The sequence below is a fragment of the Grampus griseus genome (genome assembly GCF_964374135.1).
Source record: "Grampus griseus genome assembly, chromosome: 18".
Lineage (NCBI taxonomy): Eukaryota > Metazoa > Chordata > Mammalia > Artiodactyla > Delphinidae > Grampus > Grampus griseus.
The window spans coordinates 55,383,355-55,405,689 of record NC_139012.1 but is presented as its reverse complement, the minus strand read 5'-3'; the positions used below and the strand labels follow the sequence as shown (position 1 = coordinate 55,405,689).

At 42.3% G+C, this 22,335-nt stretch overlaps 1 protein-coding gene across 1 annotated transcript in view; it reads left to right on the top strand.

Annotated features, from left to right (window-relative positions):
- Window positions 1–22,335, top strand: part of VWA8 (von Willebrand factor A domain containing 8) — a gene marked incomplete at its 5' end in the record, with an annotated part of 367,871 nt that overhangs the window by 305,718 nt on the left and 39,818 nt on the right. Inside the window, 3 exons of the mRNA XM_082676017.1 lie at window positions 8,465–8,573; window positions 11,970–12,126; window positions 18,076–18,184. Coding sequence (XP_082532143.1) covers window positions 8,465–8,573; window positions 11,970–12,126; window positions 18,076–18,184 — 375 coding nt within the window. The remainder of the gene's footprint in view (window positions 1–8,464; window positions 8,574–11,969; window positions 12,127–18,075; window positions 18,185–22,335) is intronic.

Genomic DNA, 22,335 nt, shown 5'->3' with positions numbered 1-22,335 from the left:
TTCAGCCCCAGGGCCCCAGGTTAATTTAGGGTCTCTGTACTTTGTCTTACGTTCTCTCCTCTTCCCTCCGATGACCCGTTTCATTGCCAGGTGGCCAGGTCACGGCCACACATACACAGCTTCACATCTGGAGTCCTCAGATGGGGGCACAGAGCGAGATGAGTGGGGTTGGGGCCCAGGGAGAGGGGGCGAGCCACGTGAGACAAAATGCGGAGGGAACTCGCTGGGAGGGCAGCCGGGGCTCTGTCCTGTAAGGAGTGTGAGCTCCAGGGTGTAAACAGGAAACAGGCAGAGTCACACTGTCGAAGAAACTGGAGAACTCACACAAAAGAGAAAAATGACAAACTCACTTATGTTTGATTATATAAACCCCTCACCAATTACAATCATTCTAGGAATCGTTTGTGTCTAATTACCATGTAGCTCAATATCAACGATACATAACATAATTTGTGTCATAACTATGGCCTACATTTCATTAAAAAGCTTTACCCTCTGGTGTTCAGTGTTCTAAGTTTGTTGCTCACAAAGAGCCTTCACAATCTAAAATTAAAAGAATATCTTGCAAAGCAAAACCCAATGGTATTCTTTTCTCCTCTCCCAAATGTCCTGCTTTCCAGTTTGCCTCCTTCGGTTCCAGGAGAGCAGTTGTCAGGCTTCCGTATACTCTTGGTGACATATACCCCGCTGGAGCCATTCTGCAGCTTTGGAATGGCCACAGAGGCAGTGCCTGTCGTGCCGCCGTTCACTTATTCACCACACATTTACTGAGCTTCTGCGATACGCAAAGACCAGGTGCTAAAGCTGATACGAAGAATAAGACCCAGTCCTGCCCTCACAGTATAGAACTGATGCCACTTTATACATGTGGCCACATTTTCCAGTGCACAGCCCGTAGCACTGATTTTTATCACTTGAAGAAATATTTTCTTTAAAAATGTATGTGCATGTATGCATACAATAAATGCATACATTCCAGCTATTCAGTGTATGTATGTTGCCCACACGCTAAGTGGTGTTTTACACTCTCAGTCCATTTGAGCTAGTTCAGCAGCCTGGAAGGGTCCCTCACCCAGTGAGCTTAGAACAGAACCATAATTGCTCTCAGCCGGTGCGTGACCTACCACATTCTCCTGAGCTCTGTGTATGTGCAGTGCATATGGCTTATTTCTCTACGGCCTCTCTTTATGCCAGTGTTTTGTATTCTGGTTAATAGTTTTGACTCATCATGGTTGTCAAAAAGTGTGGGAGACCAGGGGATAACGGGGGGAGGGATAAATGGAGAGATTGGGATTGACATATACACACTACTATATATGAAATAGATAACTAATAAGAACCTGCCGTATAGCGCAGGGAACTCTACTCAATACTCTATCATGGCTTATATGGGAAAAGAATCAAAAACAAAAAAAGGAATGGATATATGTTTATGTGTAACTGTTTCACTTTGCTGTACACCTGAAACTAACACAATATTGTAAATCCACTATACTCCAATAAAAATTGGGGAAAAAAAGTGTGGGAGAATGCTGGGCCTCCTGGAAGCAAAGGAAGACTGTCTCGCTCGATGTGAAAACACAGGTTTTACAAGAACTCCATGTGCCTTGAGGAAATGGTTGAGGAAACTCAGGGTAAACATCAGTAGACAATGATTTCATAAACATTTAGAGTCTGAGATGATGAACCAGCAATGGTATGAAGAATAGCTGGAAGAAATGATGGCTGGTGACATAACCTGACTTTAGCATAAACAAAACAGAAAACCATTTGCCAGTGTTTGATGATGGAAATACCTCTCCATGGGGAGGACGCTATGATAACTTGTCCAGCACTGATTCAGTTAGCATTCCTATTTTCAGAAAAGAATTCCTCCACGCTAAATGTGTTTGCATGGAGTTGTACTCAGTGCTTTCAAGAATTTTTAGAACCTGGGTCTTATTAAAACCCCCTTTCGCTTCTCCCTACCCTAGTGGTAGGATGGCTTTTCTACCCACGCTTCCTTTTCCTAGCTACACTTAGCACCTCAGAGAATTCTGTTGACAGGGGAAACACAATAGTTTTAAAAACTGCCAAGTATGGGCTTCCCTGGTGGCGCAGTGGTTGAGAGTCCGCCTGCTGATGCAGGGGACACGGGTTCGTGCCCCGGTCTGGGAAGATCCCACATGCCGCGGAGCGGCTGGGCCCGTGAGCCGTGGCCGCTGAGCCTGCGCGTCCGGAGCCTGTGCTCCACAACGGGAGAGGCCACAACAGTGAGAGGCCCGCGTACCGCAAAAAAAAAAAAAAAAACTATAAACACGGATAGAGAAATAACATAGGATGCACATAGGGTTGTATTCCAGAACATCACATCAGATAGAGGAAGGAGGGTGTTTGCGGTCACGGTTTCAAATATTTTAAATTATTTACCAAGCACATCACTTGTACCAGAAAACAAAGTATGCATCGTCTCTAGGAGTGTTCACGCAGAAAGGGGGAGAGTAGACAGAATTAGGTTGAGTCTGGGGAGGTGGGCAAAAGGTCCCCTAAGTCAGGAGGGAGGGCTGCTGGTCGACTTGAAGAAGCCTGTGAGAAAGAACAGGAGTCCTTTCTGAACCAGAGGCTCCACCCACTCCATCAGAGCAAGAGCTGCTCTGGGACAAGCCACAGACCGTCCCTTCTGCCTCTCACCTGTAACACCACAATCGCCTCATAAGCATTTGTTTTCAGGGCCAGGGAACAGGCCTAGCGTGCCCCCCCGCCAACCCACTACCCTGTCCCCCACCTCAGACAAAGGAAAGAGGACTTTATTTCCCAATCAAGGGCACTTACAGTGTGAATGCCCTTTGGGTTAATTATTTAGTGCAAATGAATATCAGCTACAGCATAATTGTTTAATATTAATGATCGAAAATCAGATCATCCCCTGCTTTCTTTTTTTTTTGCGGTACGCGGGCCTCTCACTGTTATGGCCTCTCCCGTTGCGGAGCACAAGCTCCAGACGCACAGGCTCAGCGGCCATGGCTCACGGGCGCAGCCGCTCTGCAGCATGTGGGATCCTCCCGGACCAGGTCACAAACCCGTGTCCCCTGCATTGGCAGGTGGACTCCCAACCACTGCGCCACCAGGGAAGCCCCATCCCCTGCTTTTTAAGAACTAGGATGGATTAAAGAGGGCAGGAAGTCATTGAATATTTGAAAGCGAATGTTGCCACCAGCCAGGGAAAAACTGGAGATAAATTACATACTTGATGGCTTTGCCAGAGATTGAAATTGGGACACATAGAAACTGCCTATGGACAATGGTACTTTTGTCATGCGTTATCGTTGTAGAAGCTGCATGTTGTTTATGAAAACTAGGTAAGGTTTTTTGTTTTGTTTTGTTTTTTAACAAGCTGTCTTCATATGAAAGACCATCATTCCTAGGGTCATGTTATGTGACTTTCATTGTATCTATGATAGAAATTTCTAACTTTCTAGTGTAGAATAAGAATAATCTCAGACAATAATCTTTTAGGCAGATGTATTCAGTACCTTATTATGGTCTGTATTACCCTGTGCTGTGACTTCGTTCCACTTTATAAAACATCCTCCTGGAAGCAAAGATCCTGTTTCTTGTTATCTCCGTTATCTCAGTGAGTAGTAAATGTGCCATAAACATACACAGAAATGTTTGAATAAGAAAATGAATGAGTGAATGCATTGAATTGCCTGCTAATCATCAAATTGTAGGCAACTGTACTGATATTATTATGACAGTTTTCGATGTCAGAAAATTTAAAGCACATCTTCTGGAAGTAGGACATCCTCCAAAGATCAAGACCGTGGCTTCTGCCCTGCTGCCTCTCATTCATCCTGTAATGAATGAATCAATTAGTTTGCATGCAGTAGACCCCAAGTAGCAGAAAACCCAACTCACAGTACCTTAAACTAAGGACATTTCTTATTTGCTGATGTAGAAGACCAGAAGCAAGTGACTCCGTGGCTGGTTCAGCAGCTCAGCGGTGTCATCAGGGACATAGCCTCCTCCATCCTCCCCTCTGCCACCTTCTTCTCATTGCCACATGGTCACCAGATGGAGACCACAGCACTAAGCATCACATTCTCACGCCGTGTGCCAAGGCAACAAGCGCATGTATGTTGCAAGGGAGGGGAGGGCGGTCCATCCAGGGCAATGAAAGAGCTCTTGACATGAGAGGAAAATCTTTCCCGGAAACCTCCTGATTTTCTTACATCTCGGGTCGCCTACCTTCCCCTAGATCAATCAGTGGCAGAGGGGAATGGGGTGGCCGGGCTTCATCCCAGCTAACCGTGGTGCATCTGACTTCTGTTTAAAAGGGAGAAAGAGGGAGTGGACGTTGGGGAGGCAGCTAGAAGCATCTGCTGTGCCACACCTAGTCTCCAGCTGGAAAATAAGAATAAGCTGTGTTGTCCAGTCAGTCCTCCAAGAAGTAACTTTCCCTCCAAGATTGTATTCTGGCTATTTATGTCATTTTACTGATGGTTTTTAAAAATCATGAGTTTGAGGAGGAGCCTGAAATATATGGGCCTTGCCTAGAAGGGCTTTCATGAGTCATGTCCCTTCCCTGCTCTGGCTTTGGGTTGCTTTACTCTGGGACATTTTTATGAGTTATAATTTACAAGCTCCATGTTTTTTCCATTTTGATTCATCTGAAAGAGGATAACAGTTCTTATGATTATAGCACGCTTATCTAAAAGGAAGTAGGTTGTGTCAGCTGTGAGTGAGAAACACGTCAAAGGCCTTAGCACGTGTATCCATTTGCATCAACAGTTGGTAAGAGTCCACAATACTTTGTGGTTTGGGAAAAATTTTGATCCATTTAAGTGAATACATTAAAGTCTATTTCAGTAACTGGATTGACTCACTTGAGCTCTTTCTAGATGAAACCAACCCTCGAAGGAAATGCATTCCAAGTCCTTCCAAAACACATCCTTCAAAGAATTCAGCAGTTTATCAACTTGAATGGCCAGAGGCTCTATAGCATCCTCTGTCCCTAGGAAACAAGCTTCCTCAAATAATAGGCCTTCCCTAGTATCTGTTCTAGTTTCTGTCCTGTGTTGGACTTTCCTAGACTTCCTGCCTTGTAACTTTTATGAGTCATTGTCAATTCACGTAAGAGACTCCCTAAAATGCTTTGGAAACCACTTGTCAGCTGAGTTCCTCCCATCCACCTAGAGAAATAGACTCGTGTGAGTATAATGGCATGCATAAAATGACACAGAATTAGATAAACTCCCCAAATGCCTCACTTTTGAGTATTTCTCTGGAATAAATCAGGTTTGGGCTGATGATTGTTTTTGTCAAGCATTTGTCAATTTTGAAACATGTCTAGACTCCCATTCGGGGTTGGTGTGGGGCTGACTTGTTGTGAGCCACGCCATTCCCCAGCAGGTGGCCTGGAAGACACACAGGTGGCAAAGAGCACACCAGTTCCTTTCTGCCCAGAAAGTTCATAGCGAATTTTCTGCCTCCCTGAAGGCCCATTAGAGGTGTCTTTGCAATTTTAAGAGTGTGATTTTGGAGGTAGCTGAGGGGGGCTATTTGACAGGCTTTTTCTTTTCCCTTGTGCCGTCATTTTTAGTACTTCTTAAAAGGCTATTCTCTTACAGCAGAATAACTGAATTGTCGTGAAATGTCTGAAGGAGATTGATTTTTGATGAAAGTAAAGTTACTAGACACATAGGACTTTGCTTTCTATACCTCTTCTGAGGTTCTTTTATTTATTTATTTATTTGTTTATTCATTTATTTATTTTTATTGATTTACAATGTGTTAATTTCTGCTGTATAGCAAAGTGTCTCATTTATACATATATATACATTGTTTTTTATATTCTTTTCCATTATGGTTTATCTCAGGATATTGAATATAGTTCTTTGTGCTATACAGTAGGACCTTGTTGTTTATCCATTCTTCTATTTATTTTTAATAAATAGTATACACACACACATACCCTAAAGTGAGGAAAGATGTTCAGAACAGTTATTCCAATAATGCTGTCATTGCCCAGACCATTTTTGGAACTTCATCTTTAAGAATTGGCTTGTAGAAGTATCTCAACTCTTATAAAGCAAACTAGTCTCATTATTGTATAATTGCGCCTGGTTTTGACTAACATCCCTTATTTACCACATTTTGAATCGTTGAATCAGCTAGAGCATGTCAATGGTAGGTGGAATGGAAGAAATTATTTAGTTGAACCCACTTAGTTTCTGATGAGAAGGTTGAGGCCCAGAGAAGTTAATTGACTTTCCAAACGGTACAAAGCAAATTAGCAAATAGTTCATACCAGAAATCGGCTCCAAGTATCCTTTAGCTATTTATTAAAAATCAAATCTATTTTTAAAGAATACAAAATGGCCACCATTAAAGATATTCAAATAGAATCTGTTGTGGATTCCGCAGATCCTTCCAGAAACAGTCCAGAAGTGTTTTGAGCAGCATTATTGTAATAAATGTGTCTTTATGTATGAAAAATAAGCTTACCATCTTATTATAATAAACGTATTTCCATATGTAAGTTCCATATGTTTGTTTAAAAAAAATCAGTTAGACTGTAGTCATAACTTTTCTATAGATTTCTTAAAATGACAACAGAATAAAACTCTATCGCAATTTTGAAATGTTTCTTGTTTTTCTCATTTCTCACGGGAAACATCTATAAGATACCGCTAAGATAACCAAACATTATCTCCCGGGCTGAGGCAAGCTTGTCCTTGTGCTGTGCTGTCTGATGAGATACCTGCTGGCTACATGTAATTTAAACTTGAATTTTAGTTAATTAAGTAAGACTTAAAAATCACATCCTCGAGTGCTCAATAGCCACATTGGGCTAAAAGCGACCATGTTAGACATCTCAGTTATATATATTTCCATCAACACAGAAAATTTTCTTGGTTAGCGCTGGTCTAGAATTCGCATAGTCAGTATACTTATTTTAATTTACTGATTATCTCTTACACTGCCTCTAGAAAAGCTGGAAAGTGGTGGCAAGTTTGGGGGACAGTATTTGAAATGCTTATTTGTTCTCTAAATGTTGCTAGCTATGCTGCATAGTTTAATTTTTAAAAAGAAGAAAAAAATTATTTTCACCCATTTTTTCGAGCATGATTATATGTGTGGAATTCATATCAATTGTCATGTCCTGGCTGCAAAATTTTAAAGTATGCTGAAGTTATGGCAAAAACTCTGTTAATGATGCCAAAGCTAAGGGTAGAAAGATCTGGTTAATTAAAATCTCTTTATGATGTCATAACATTTGAAATGAACTAGTCCGGACATAAGACAATGGAAGTTAAGTTGAATGCGTTCTTAATAGCCGTTTTATTTGCAAAGGCCTTAAATTATCTACCTATCTTCGTTAATTCTAACCTCCAGAATGAAAAGTCCAGTTACTAACAAGGATTGGGTCAGCTCTCAAGACTGACCTGGCATCATGCTACAGGTCTATTTGCAGGCTCTCCTGTTCCACTGTAAGCAATTTGAGGGCAGTGACCAATCCTCCATGGCTTTCGTTGGCCCCATGGTAGTTCAAATGAAGTCTTGCCAATACATTTCCCGTTAAGGGTTATTTGAACAAATAAATAAATGTTGGATCTGGTCTGCCTTGAAAATCATTATATTTGGGAGCAGGCTCATAGAGCACATGGATATATGGCTGCTTCAAGTTCTTTTCACTGTGGAGTAATATCTACTGAGCTGACTGCTAGGATGGAATTCCTGCGTGGTTATCAGTCCTTTTGGTGAATCTGTGCCGAATTAAATTAAGGACCAATGAATGAGCCACAGGCTCTCTAAGAGGAAAGCTAGTGCTGCGTATTCTGTTGGATTTGCAGGAATAGTAAATCCAGTTTCAAAATCGAGATGAACTAGGAGAGCTATAAATACCGTAATAAAATCAGAGTGGGTCCAGGAAATAAGCAGTTTTCAGTGTCTGTGTGTATAACATATATCACTGAAGCACACAAAGATACATTTTCTGTTTTTCTTTTCCACATATTTTATATAAAGTGGCATTTCTCTGAGGAATGGGATTTCTTGGAAAAGTAAATAGGTAAATGTATATCTGCTGTGACTTGGCTGGACCAGCTGGGCAGTGATCCTTTTAAACCATTGAGAGCTCTCTCAGTCAGTCTCTGGAGAGATCCATTTCCCCTGCTTCCGGTGGGTCTTGTTCTTTATGTAAATGCTCAAGGCATACTCTGCGCTAGAAGAATTCTGAAGCTGTAACCCAGTCCAGCACCTTTTCTTTAAAGAATATTTTTTAAAATTAAACTTGTCTCCTTCCCAACTAAATGGTTGTAAAATCCGGTGAAACTTTTGCCAGACATTAACAGCATCTGTTGTGTCCTGTGGCCTGAGGTTACGCCATACCTTAAGGACTTAGGGGGAAACAATTCTTTCTGTCCTGCAGCTCCTGGTGTTGGTCACGGAGAATGATAATGTCTTATTTCTTCATTTTTAGATAACAATCAACAGAGAGAGCGGTGAAGACGTGAGTTCCCCCAAACACGGCAAGGAGGACCCAGACAACATGCCGCATGTGGGCGGCAATACTTGGGCTGGCGGCACAGGTTCGTAGCGCGGCATTCTCCTGGGTCAGGCTTCCAGAGACTTCGCAAGCCCGTGTGGACATCACAGCAGCCCCAAGAAGGCTCAGGAATCGGCCTGCCTTCTCTGTCTCCCCCGTTAGTCGGCTGGAGTGTGCCTTTGCCCTCTGTCCCAGCGTGACATCAAGACACGGAAAAACCCTGGCATTTGGAGTCCCGCAGACTCTACTACCCTCTGACCTAAGACCGTTCTGGTCTTCCCAGGGTTGCTTCATCCATAAAAGGGGCATAATATTAACTGCCTCGCAAGCTTGTGACGAGGATTCAATGAGATTATGATTGTAAGGCGCTGAGCTCGAGACCTGGCATGAAGAATGTATTCATTAAAAGTGTTAATCCCCTCTTTTAAATTCCATGCCCTTGGGAATCATGCCAGAAATCGACAGTACATTCTTTCTTGACCAGCTGACTTTGAAAAGAAATGGTCCTGGTCCTCCACATCTCAGAAGTGAGCATGTTGAGGATGCAGGGTTTTGAGATAAGAGGGGTGGTTGTGGTCTGAACCGATGCCTGGGGTCCACTCCTTCCTCTTGGCTGCCCAAAGAGAGCATTGTTCCCACAGCTGCTGCTTTCCTCTTTCCTCTGCGGCAGCTGGAGCAGACACATCTGCAGAGCCGCAGGAATAGGGCCAGACTGTGTGCGCACTGTCTGATCTTATCACGGCCATGAGCGGTGCTGGCATGAGCTCTGTTCTTCGCCTTCCCTGAGGTTGGTCTGTGCCTCTTGGCCTTGACAGCCTCGGGAGGAAATGGGTTTCTGTGTTCGGACAATGTGCTATCAAATCGGCCTGTGGACTCCTTGCCTGCTCTGTTTATTCATCAAGCATCAGCTTGAAAGAAAGGATATTTTGAGAAATGTCCTTTGATCTGGAAGTTAGTGTCAAGCCAGCAAGATTTAATCCATATGGAATGCATTGTGGGACGAGCTGACCAGATGCAGGTTTCCCAGCAGCAGGCTCTTCTGCAGCAGACGTTCTCGCTTGTTATTCAGCTTGTGTCGACTAGCTCACGTATCTGTCCAGGCTGAAGACCCTGCTTTTGCTTCCCCCAGCCTTTATTTTTCAATTTATCAAGGCTCTTTTGCTGCAATTTTTTTTTCTCTTTGTCACTCTCTTCCCTCAGAATTCTCTATATTGAACTGAGCTCTGACCCAACAACTCATTTGATTCCTTCTTTGTCATCAGAACCCGTCCATTGCCTCTCTCCCCCTTACCTTAACAGATTTAGGATGTTCAAGGTGAGCTTCAAGATTATACCTTGAAGTCTGGACTCTCTGGCAAGCATTTTCATTTAAGAAGTTTAAATTAAAGGCTCTTGGAAGTGGAGGACGTGAAGAACTCTGTCCTCACGCCCTCTCCAACCCCGTATGACTTTGCCAAGGGACCGTGCTTTCCCGTGCTGTCCATCACTCACACCAGCCTCTAAACGGTTGTGGGTCCTTTCCTCATTTCACCAAAAACGATGTCATCTCAGCGCCCTTGAACTTTCAAGCTCTAATTCATGACCCACCCATACCTCCAGGAGGAAAGGAGTCAGGTCCCAGAAACCTGACTCTGTATCTCAACATCATCGTCCAATTACCAGTCCCCTCCACCTATAGGCCGTCCACAAGTGACAGCCAGGAATCACACACATCCAAGATGGAATTTTCCACAAGCAATTTCTAAATAAAAATGAAATAAGATGTGCTGGAATCAGAGGATAAATATACTATAATTAATAGGCTGTTCTCATGGTATTTCCCAAAAGGAAATGACCTACCTGGACTTTGATAAGGGAAGCAGAGTATGCGAGTTCTTGCTTTTAACTTATTACACCACTTAAGCCTTCAAGGGAGAAAAGAAAAATGTAGCATAATTTAACCAACGCCTAAAACCTTTCAAAATTTCCACTTTATGAAACTTAGAAATGACCTCATTCTATGTGACTGGTAGTTGTGTAAATAATAGTAAGAGCAGTCACTTACAGAGTTCTTATTTTGTGCCACATACTGTTCTGAGCATTTTAGCCTCATGACAATCCCATGAAGTAAATAATATTAGTATCCCCATTTTACAGGTGATGAGACTGAGCTACAGAGAAGTTAAGGAACTTCTGTCAAGGACCCATGACTAGTGCATTGGAACCAGGATTCAAACTCAGGCAGTCCGACTTAACTATAGAATAGAGTACTGTACTATATAATACTAGTATACTATACTATACTATATAATACTATAGAATACTGTACTATATAATACTAGTACTATATAATAGAATACTGTACTATATAATAGAATACTGTACTATATAATACTAGTATACTATACTATACTATGATATAATATTCAATATTATGCTGCCCCTCCAATATTGGATTCTCTTCTAAGTTCCCAAGTTATTTGTGAATGAACAAAAGAAACTGATTACTAGTATTTTAATCATTATAAAGCAGGGGTAATAAACTGGTAGCCCAGGGGCCAAATATGTAGCCAACCTAGCCAATATATGTATTTTGGGGGTCAATGCAGTGTTTTAAAATAATATGAATTTGAATGTATTTAGACAAGGCAAGTCTTCTCTAGTTAGCCAAATTCTCACCACTTCTTATAATATTACCTACCTAATCTTCTAGGCATTTAATTTTAATTAAAAGTTATACAATATTACATAATGCTCATTTTCAAGCATGTAAGCTTGGGTTTATATTTAAAAACTGTCCTGAAGCTGGCAGTGTTTATCTGTTGTCTATTACTCTAAGCTAAAAGTCAAAGTTAGTATAATAATTGGCTTCTAATCTTGGCTCATCCACTGATATGAGGTCATGAGTAGGTGACTTAACCTTTCTGTGCATTATTTTTATCATTTGCAAAACAGAGGAAACAGGATCGATAGCCTGGTCATCTTTCTTTTATTTTAAGGAAAAATGAGGTTACATGTGAGGGAAGAGGAGTGTCGTTCACCGAATTAACAAATATATACTAAGTATTTATGGTGTTCAAGCCTCTTATAGGTACAGAGCTACAAAGATATGTAAAATATAATCCCATTCACACTATAGGTGACAAGAAAAGAAAAATAAATTTTAAAGAATAACAAATAGTGCATAGGAGTATTGACCCCTGTGAGGTAGAGTCATCAGGTGAGGGGTCATGGAATTTGGACTGAGCCCTGAAATCTGTGTGGGATTGGCTGGATGGAGAAGAAGAAAGCGTCCTTGATAGGGGGATGCCCTGTGTTTCCAGAAGAAAGTCATCTGAATGTTTAATTACTAGTTAAGTACAATTAATATACTGCGCAGGACTGCCTTAAAGCCATGATTTGACGTCTGTTTTGTGATCTGGATCAGACCAATCACCTGGACTTTCTGGTTTCCTCCCAGGGGGAAGAGACACTGCAGGTCTGGGCGGCAAAGGAGGTCCTTACCGGCTGGATGCAGGCCACGCCGTGTACCAGGTCTCTGAGGCTGAGAAAGATGCAGTTCCTGAGGAAGTGAAGAGAGCTGCGAGAGAGATGGGCCAGAGAGCGTTTCAGCAGAGGTGAGTGGACCCCACTGCATCCGGAGCAGTGTCGGCCACCGTGGTGAAATGTCAGTGGACCCTGAAGTAGACCCCAAATTCGTGTGATTCTATTCCTCATGCAGCAACTTGGACCCACAAACTGAAATCCGTAGCCAGCCCCCTCCCAGTGGAGACAGCCGAGTGAACATAATCTCCCAGGGCCTCTACTCAGGCCCTTTTACATGTATTAATTACATATGGTCATACAGAGGAAGGGCTTGAGCACGTTAGAAAGTAAAACCAAAGATACTTCTCTTCGGAGAAACTAAAGGTCAAATCATTCCATCCACATCTGTTCCCAGGCCACATAGGGAATTCAGATAATGCTGCATGCTGGTCCCTTCCTGCCCTCAGGAATCTTGTGGATTCACGTGGAGACAGGACTAGTGTACACACACGCGCTCACGCTCACACAGCCCCTGGTTAAGTGCTGAAGTCCTGTGGTACGGCGGTGCAGAGAAGGGTAAGGTCCGTGGGCTGATGTGAGGTAAGGTCTGAGCTCAGCCAGTATTTGGACATTCCAGGAAGGGTAGACTAAGGGACCAGAGGCGCCAGGGTAGGATGAGCAGAGTGACTATGGCAGAGAGAGCCAGCTCGCCTATGCAGAATAAAGGGTACCAGCTGGGGGCAGTGGGGAGTGAGGTTGACTGTGGAGGCCCTGTCAGTGGGTGGAGGGCTTGAAATCCAGGCCAACCAGCCTGTAGCTTTCAGATGTTCTGGAACCATCCGGAGCCACTTTGATTGGAACCATCTAAAAAATGAGAAGAATCCGCATGATGCTTTCACTAGACATCCACATGTGTTCATCAGCTAAAAGTGAAAAATACCCCAGGAGCAGCAAGATCTCCTTCAGGAGCGAGGGCATAGACAGTGGTCCGGGAGGCAGATTTATACTGCTGTGCTCGGTGAAAGGAGCTGGGTGCAGTTCAGGAAAAGCACACTCCAGGGTATGTGAGTTCCGAAATTCCTCCCACGCAGGACATCTGGTTTTACATTACGTGCTGTGCTTACACATCCTGCAAGTAAACAGTCCAGAACAATGGGGACACAAAAATGCAGGTCCCTCCTGCCACACCCTCAGGAAAGCCTGCAAGGCTTAGGACCCTCACGTACTCAGCAGGTAGATAAGACGAGAGTGTCACTCCCAGCCCTTCTGCTGGCTTCCCCGGAGACCTCAAACAATTAATTTATCGTCACTGGGCGTCAATTTGTTCTTCTGATGGTGACTCCCTTCTCCCTTCCTCTCAGAGAGGCTATGAAGACAAATCACTATGTTAGGAATGAAAGCAGTTTAAACTTCTCAAAAAAAGGATGGGAGGGATCCTATAATACAAGGTCTTGTTAGAATTAAAATATGGCTCTACGTTTCATATAAACAATAAATATTTATTTAGGAAAAGAACCAAATAATTAGATACACATCATCATCTCCTCCCCAAATGATGAGTTCCTATTGTCTCCACGCTGAAAACCTCACAAGTCCTGTCTCAATTTTTGTGTAAGCAGACAAATGGATAGAGGAGTTCACAGGGAGAGAAAAGGACCTGTAAGTAGTGATGGGGTAGAAGTACACGAGCCCTTCTCTGATTTCCATGATAAGGGTGAGGAATCTGGTTCTATTAAGGACCATCGCGCCACCGGAGAAAGAAAGTAAGGAGCATCTGTAATAATAAGGCAACTAAATTTAGTGGCTATAAGGGAGGAAAGAGAAAAAGTGGAGAAGGGAATGAGAAAACCAGACACCTCTACTAAGCGCTGCAGAGAAGAATCTAAATCCGCGTGAAAGAATACTGGAAGGTGGTTGAAATACAGAGGAGATGGACAAGGGGATGAGAAAGGAGAAGATGAAATAAAAGCACATGGAGACCCTGAGAAAGACAGAAAACACACAGAAAAATGTTGCTTTCTACTTTTGTGTAGTAACAGTCCTATTTGATGGGTATTCAATTTAGTACCTGCTAAAGAGTTTTCTTAAACTTTTTATTATGAAACTTTTTAAACATAAACAAAAGTAGAGAGTAATGTATAATGAACCCTGTGGACCTGTTCCCTCAACCTCAGGAAGAGAAATCTGATTCCATTCCGAGTCCTTGAAGCTAATGCAAGATTTTCTATCTTTTCATCGTAAATATTTCAGAGTGTGTCTCTGAAATATTTTACTTAAAAAAAATAAAAATACAAAACTATTATCAGGTCTTTAAAAAGTAGTCATTCTTCACTGTCATCCAATAGTTTTGGATGCTTTAGTTTTAAAGCTATTTTGCAATTTTAGGTATATGCAGAATGAGGTCAAGTCCCTGCATTTGTGCTTTTGTAGCACCCTGTACCTTTTCTCCATGGCTCTTAGCACTTTTTCCCATAGTGTTATTATTTGTGTGAATAGCTTATTTCTTCTCCACTGACTTCAAGTTCGTTGAGGGCAGGATATTTTGCCCTCTAGTATATCCCCAGTACCTGCGCCCAGAACCTGGTACCTGGCAAGCACATACGTATTTGTGGCATGAATAATACACACGTGCATACAAGTAATGGTATCACCCTTTCACACTTAATTCAAAGACTGGCTAAAACCAGACTGACAGCCAGGCCTATCCATCAGCCCAGAGGTCTACCATATTGCCTCAAAGAGCCTAATTCTACTGATGGGTTCTTGATATTGTCAACATAATATTTACTTAGCGTTCATTTGTATCCGGATTTCAGCTAGATAGTGGTTCCTACATATCAAGAATTGCTTAACTCAGGAAGAGGAGCAGGTGGACAAGGGTAAGACATGTATAAAGCAGAACAGAGACAGTAAACCAATAAAACAAGAATGAAATAGATGGCGAGGTACTTTTACATGCTTGGAAAAGCGTTTAAGGTGGACACCAACTGTGGAAACTGTACCCACCACCATTTGCAAAACTAATCAGCCCTACACACTAGATTTCAGCTTGTGTTTGTTTTCCTCATAATTGATCCAAAAATGACCTATACGAAAAAGTAAAATGAGAACTAAAATTCCCAGACTCTTACGTAACAATAAATATACCCTTTAAGAATATACTGTGCCAACAAAGTGCAGTCAGTCCGCATAGATTACTAGGATGTGAAGCAGCTGTGCCCTGAAGTTTTGATCAGGGTTAAAGCAGCAGAAAGACCTATTTTCAGCTAGCTTTGTGGGTTTGAGAGTATTTGCACTGGGAGTCTTGTCTCAAACAGAGGCTAAAATGTCCTATTTTCTTTCACTGCTCCCTGCTTCGGTCTTCATCTTTCAGAATGTTATCAGCTTTGAACACCTTGTAGGTGATTTTTGTGAAAGCTGACACAGCTTGGAATATGATTTCCAGATCTCTTAATTAGAGCAGCATGTGGTGTGTTTTGGGTGCAACACAATCGTGCCAGAGGTATCCCTATAACTGGAGTTAATTCTGATCTCTCTACAATGACCAGTCTGCCGGAGGTGACTTACTAACTGCCTGGCTCCTTCCTTGATGTGTGTGTGTGTGTGTGTGTGCGCGTGCGCGCGCGCGCGCGTGTGTGTGTGTGTGTGTGTGTGTGTTTCGCCTGCTAAGCACAAGCTATGCCTACATTTTTTTTCTAATCTCCCTTCTTTGGAAAAGTACTAATCTCCCTTCTTTGGGAGAGAGAGCACATTAGCCTCCCAGGTATGAAGGGGTTGGTAGCATGTCCTGCAGTGTCATTGTGCCCAGCTTCTGTCAGGCCTGATACTTGAGACATACCTTAATCTAATGAAAATTTATAGAGACGTTTAAGAGATTGCCAAAACTAAACATAAGAGGCATTGTTAGGAGGTCAAGTCCTATACACATATTCCTTTTCGTCCTTCAGAGCAGAGAGTAACTTAGACTTAGAAGGACACCTTGGCATGTCACCTCAGGAAACAACCACGCAGATATTATTTACTTTTCAGGTATTTACCTTTTGATAGCCAGTGTTTTCAAAAGTGCTATCCAACAGCATTTATTGAATGCCACTGGGTGCCAGGGTTCGTGCTGGTACTGGAGATTCTAAGAAAAAATAAGACATGTTCCTTACCCCAGAGGATTATAAGAGAAAAAATGAGAGTACGTCACATGTAGTAAAGGTATTTTTCATTAAATTTTTGGCTCAGGTATACACGCACGTGTGTGTACATGCATTTTCGTTTACTGGATCTCAATATAAAGCTTATTTGCTACTGTGGAAAATAAAGTTTGAAAAACACTATGATAGGGCAGAATAGACATATGTATTAAAAGCAATGAAGTTTATAGGTTCCATAGCAGATAGCTGTGGAAGATAATGTGAAAGAGAATGATCGTGAAGGGATTGAGCCAGACTTCATAGGATGTAAACTTTGAGCCGGGTCTTGACACCTGAGGTGGCGTTAGCTAACCCAGCCAGGTGGTAGGGCAGGAATTGCATATCTGCCCTCATGGTCTAAGCCTAACATTATGTGATTCTAATAAGCCTTTAGTGCTCTGCCCTGTAATGGGTGGATTCTTCCCAGCGCTTGGCCAGACAGGGAGGAATAGAGACCATTCATCCTCATTGAGCATTTGGGGGTTCTGTTCCAGCCCAAGGCAATAAAACTATACTCCTGATAAGAGTTTCAGCTCTGCACCTAGGAACCATATCTCCAACATCGTGTACATGCACACACACACACACACACACACACACACACACACACAGAGAGAGAGAGAGAGCAGCTTAGAATACTGTGCTGTGGTTAGGCTTTTGAGATATGCATTCATCATTCCCTGTCCTAGTATTAGTACCCTTTACATTTATAGAAATTTGTAGAAATGTGTATTATGGATGGAACACTGTAAAACCTTCTACTTATAATTAGTTTAAGATGCTGCATTTTAAATAATTGAGTCTTATTTGTATTTCAGTCACTCATATCAATTTATTTTGAGCATCTGTTATGCTAGGGATCATGGTAGGCACCGTGCAGTCTTTCTCATCTAAAGATGAGAAAGACTAAAGGAGCAAAGAGTTCAGTTGGGGAGACAGGAAGCAGACAACTATAGCATAGGTAGCAATGCTCTGACAGAGAAAAGCATGAAGTGATTCGAGAGCACAGAAGACAAATCTGAAGATCAGAGCAGGCTTCCTGGAGGAGGTGACCATTGATATGAGCCTTGAAGAGTTCATGGAAGTTAGTAGGCAAAGAAGCAGGGAAAGGCACTCTGGGTGGGAGAGAAGCCCATGCAGGGGCTCAGGGACAAGGGCACACAGTGGGTTGAGGAAACTGCAAGTGGGCTGGCAGGGCTGCAGCAGAAGCAAAGAATGAAAAATGGTACAAAGGAGCACTGTCCTGGGAGGACAGAATTTCAATGCCACAATAAGATTAAAACACAATTATCCTCTTAAAAGTACACAGTCGATTTCAGAAAATTCCTATATTTTACATAGCAACACATTTATTTACATTCTCTGGGCCTGAACTGTTATCATGATCAACCAAATATATGTCCTTGGTCTTAAAAAGCAACCCATGGGATCTCTCTAGGAATCTGCCACACGAACTGACCATCTGCCAGCACCACGACACGTGTTTGGGATACAGCAGCAGCGTGCTGCAGAGCTGAGTCATACTGGCTCGCATGAGCCAGCCGCACATTTCTCCCTAACTCAGTGCTCAGGGGCCTCACTATTGACAGCTTAACATCAGCCACCACAGACATCAACAAACACTACAAATCAGGCCTGCTTTTGCCTATGCAGGGCGACTTAACCATTTCCTAGGGCATCACTGCACACACATTCCTCTCTTTTGAAACATGAGCTGGAGACATCACTTCTTGCTTTTTTTCTCAAAGGCCTCCTGAGTTACCGAGGAGTTTGCTACAGTTCTTAGCAGTAGATGAATGGAAGTAAGAGAGGCACAGGTACAGGCTTTCAGCTGTTGTCTTTTTTGCCCTCTGGTTTTAGGTTAAAGGAGATCCAAATGAGTGAATACGATGCTGCAACCTACGAAAGGTTTTCAGGGGCTGTTCGACGGCAGGTGCACTCCCTCCGAATTATCCTGGATAATTTACAGGTAATCAACATGTATGGGCCAAGAAAATAATCTGGGCCCCAAACTAGGCCCACCCCAAAGCTATTGGAGAAAGTTATCTGAACCCTAATCAGCCAGTCCAAAAATATTAGTCAATGCCAAAATGTTTGCATAAAACTGTGGGTCACTCTATGGCTTTCTTAGTTCAATTTGTCAGGTAAAAATATTTGACCTCACCTTTCCTCCTGTCCAGGAAGCAGTAATTTAACCAGTGACTCTAAAAGGCATCAGACTTCCTGATTCTCCTCATCTAGATCTATGAGTGTCCCATCTCTACTAGAAATCCACAGATAGAATTCTCTCCCTACACATCATTTTGTTGTGAATGACTCTCCCAGGCAATGACAGGAACATTTTGGATCATCCAAGCTGTGCATCCCCTATGCACCCTGACCCCTCCTCCCCTGGTCCCCACATTGCCAGCCTCTTTGCAGTTTCATAGGCTAGTCGTCTCAGAACTAGTTCATGTCGCTATTGCCCCTAAAAATATTAAGATGCTTCAGTATTTCTTTTTTTTTTAATATTAAGTTGTTTTTGCATTTGATTTATAAGATAAACACCTCATGACAGAGTCTGTAAAAAGCATGTCTGTATTATCTGTGATAACAGAGACTAGTAAGACATTTAGCATTATTAATAAGATTTCAGAGGATAAATTTTAAATGAACAAACTGCTTTCGAATCCATTAGAAGCATAAGATGCTTCAATATTTCTTAAGCAAAGATTTGTTATTTGAAGATTTTACACTTAAGATTGTGTTCTGACCAATTTGCACACATTATTAAGGAAGGGCTAAGTATTCTGAAAAATCACAAACTATGTAAGATTGTTTTGCCTGAAGAGAGAGAGAAGCCACATTTCGGGGAGAAGGGGCAGGGTTAGGAGCCAGGCTGTGGTGTGCTTCTCCGTTCTACTCTGGAATCTTCTGTCCTTTCCTTTGAAGTTCATGGCCTTCAGTTATGCCCTTTCCCTCTTTGGTTCTTTTGGGGGGAAGTTTTATTATTATTTGCTAGTTATTGGAGGTAAGAAGTTTTCATTATGCACTTTTAATCTACCATTTCAACCTCAAACTCTGAGAAAGCCTCATTTCTAAATAGATCTAAACTACATCAGGAGTTTAGGAAAAGTTACATCACTTCCAAAGGGTAAGGCAGGAGAAAGGTCTTTATAATGATTAATTAGATGCCTAATTTCAAAATCTAGGGAGTGTAAGACTTAAGTCGTTTGCTTTAAAAAAATCCACATACAGTTATTTAAGATAAAACAGCATAAGATTTTGTATAAATTATGTGAACAACATAATATCAAATGATTGGATTTTCTTCCATAGTCACTCACTTAAAAAGTACCCATTTCCCTGAACACTGAGGGCAACTTCTGGGTGAGCTCTGAGCTCCAGGGCAAGACAGTAGGCAAATAAGACCCAAAATGAGTGGCTCACAGGAGATGAGGGTTATGGGAGGTATGGTGCTGGTACTAAGACTGAAGAGTGAGTACAGTCCCATCATTAGTTCATTTCTTAAGTTCTTGATGGGTTAGAAAAATAAAATGCAGGGCTCCCCTGGTGACGCTGTGGTTAAGAATCTGCCTGCCAATGCTGGGGACACGGGTTCGAGCCCTGGTCCGGGAAGATTCCCACATGCTGCAGAGCAACTAAGCCCGTGCACCACAACTACGGAAGCCCAGGCGCCTAGAGCCTGTGCTCCGCAACAAGGAAAGCCACCGCAATGAGAAGCCCGCGCACCGCAACGAAGAGTAGCCCCCGCTCGCGCAACCAGAGAGAGCCCGCACGCATCAACAAAGACCCAATGCAGCCATAAATAAATAAATTTATTAAAAAAAGAAAAGAAAAAGAAAATGCAGTCCCTGCTCTCAAAGAAGGAACTTCAAGAAGACAAGCAGTTTCCTAAGGTCTGTAGAGAAGTATGTGCATGATTCTATGGGATGAATGAGAAAAGGCTTCACCGAGGATGCAATACTTGAGTTCACTCTTAAAAGAGGCTGAGGAATTTTCCAGGTGGTTGAGGAGTGAGGGCATTCCAGACACAGGACACGGCACATACAAGTGCACAGAGGCATGAGAGAGCACAGTGAGTTCAGAGAATAGCACGTTATGAGTTCAGAGAATAGCACGTTATGCAGTGTGACTGAGAAGACCGTGTATGTGGTGGGGGACAAATGGCAAGGGAGAAGGCTGGCACAGTTGTAAGGACCAGATGGTGATCTGGCCCTGGATGCCATGCGAACTTGCACACAACATTGGGTTTGACCCGGTGGACAAACAGGCCATTGGAGGATTCACAGTACTAGGAAGAGATACAAGAATACATTTTTAATTGAAGGAATCAAAATCCTCATCTGATATTAGTTAATATCTTGATTGATATTCATTGGGCACCATGCTATAGTTACTTTTACAAACATCAATGCATTTAATCCTCACATCAACCCTTTAAGATAAATGATACTATGTTTACAAGATCAGTCAAAGGAAGAAAAGTCAGGCCCAGTGCTGGGACTTCTTAAAATAGGACACCAGTTAAACCTGGGTTAGGATTAGGGTCAACATTAAGGAATGACTCTTCTGGGAAACACCACAGCAATGAGACCAGTATCAGAAAACCATGTTTAGTTTTGCTTCCAGCTTGCAAAGAGAGAAATGCAAGAAAATTGTGAAGGACTCAAAGAAAGGCAGCAGATAAGACTAAATAGATGGAAAAGATTTTTTTTTTTTGGAACCAAAAAAAAAAATCTGTAAACGTATTAGGGTTAATAACTCTAAATACCCTCAAATGTAGTAAATAATTGTCTCAGGGAAGTTTTCATTCTCTTCTCCCCTGGAAATCTGAAAAAGAGAAAACAGGCTTAAATAATGGCAAGGAAGAGCTTTAAGATATAAGAAAAGGAATAGAAGTAATTTAATCCTTAAATGAGTACCTAAAATGGATATGGAACTTCCATCTCTAGAAATCTTTACAGATAACACCAGCATTTTCATAACAGCAAGCATTTATTGAGCAATTACCACGTGCCAGCTATTCTACTAGGTGCCTTACGTTAGCAGCAGCATCATCAAGATCTCTTCCATCATCATCAACACCAACAACATCATCGTCATCATCATCCTTAGTGGCTAATAATGCCAGCTCTGGAGCCAGACAGCCTGGGTTCTGTAAAATGGGAAAAACAGAAAGAAGGCAGTTATTAAGATTAACTAGGATGATTTGTCTTTTTTTTTTTTTTTTTTTTTTTTGCGGTACGCAGGCCCCTCAATGTTGCGGCCTCTCCCGTTGTGGAGCACAGGCTCCAGACACGCAGGCTCAGCGGCCATGGCTCACGGGCCCAGCCACTCTGCAGCACGTGGGATCTTCCCAGCGGGGCTCGAACCCGCGTCCCCTGCATCGGCAGGCGGACTCTCAACCACTGCGCCACCAGGGAAGCCCTGGATGATTTGTCTCGTAGGAGCAGATATCAATGGTGCCATAACAGGCTCAAGGGCAGTCAGAGCAGAGACAGCATTGTGGGACCCCCGCCATGCCCTCCAGTTTCCTTCTTTTATGTTTTCTTCTTCCTTAAAAGAAAAATTAAATTTATTTGTGATTTAAAAAAAAAAGATGAAGATGATACGCATAAACCCCTTAAAACAGTGCCTAGCATATAGCATTCTCTACAGAAGAATTAGCTTCATCATTTCCTTCATTGCACTTGCTAATAGTCATCAACCTGGACTGCAGGCCCCCAGTCATGTACTTTACATTCATTGTGCTATTTAGTCCTTACAATAACCAGTTAGTATTATTTTCTACATTCGATCGATAAAGAGACTGAGTCACATAAATCATCTCAATTCTCAACAATCTTACGAAATACAGATATTTTGTTCCCACTTTCTAGTGAGGGAACTGAAGATTAGGAAGATGACGGAGGCTTGTCCTGGGTCCCTGTGGCTAGCGAAGCAGGTGTCTGAGCCCAAAGCCCACGTTCCTATGATCTCTTAAGCCTGTTACCTTCTTCCAACTCTACAACTCTGTGCAAAGTATAACTTTCACATATACTCTTCAAACATTTTGCATCGTTATCCAAATGCCAACACAGGATCCTCATCTGGTATTAGTTAATGTCTTGGTTTAGT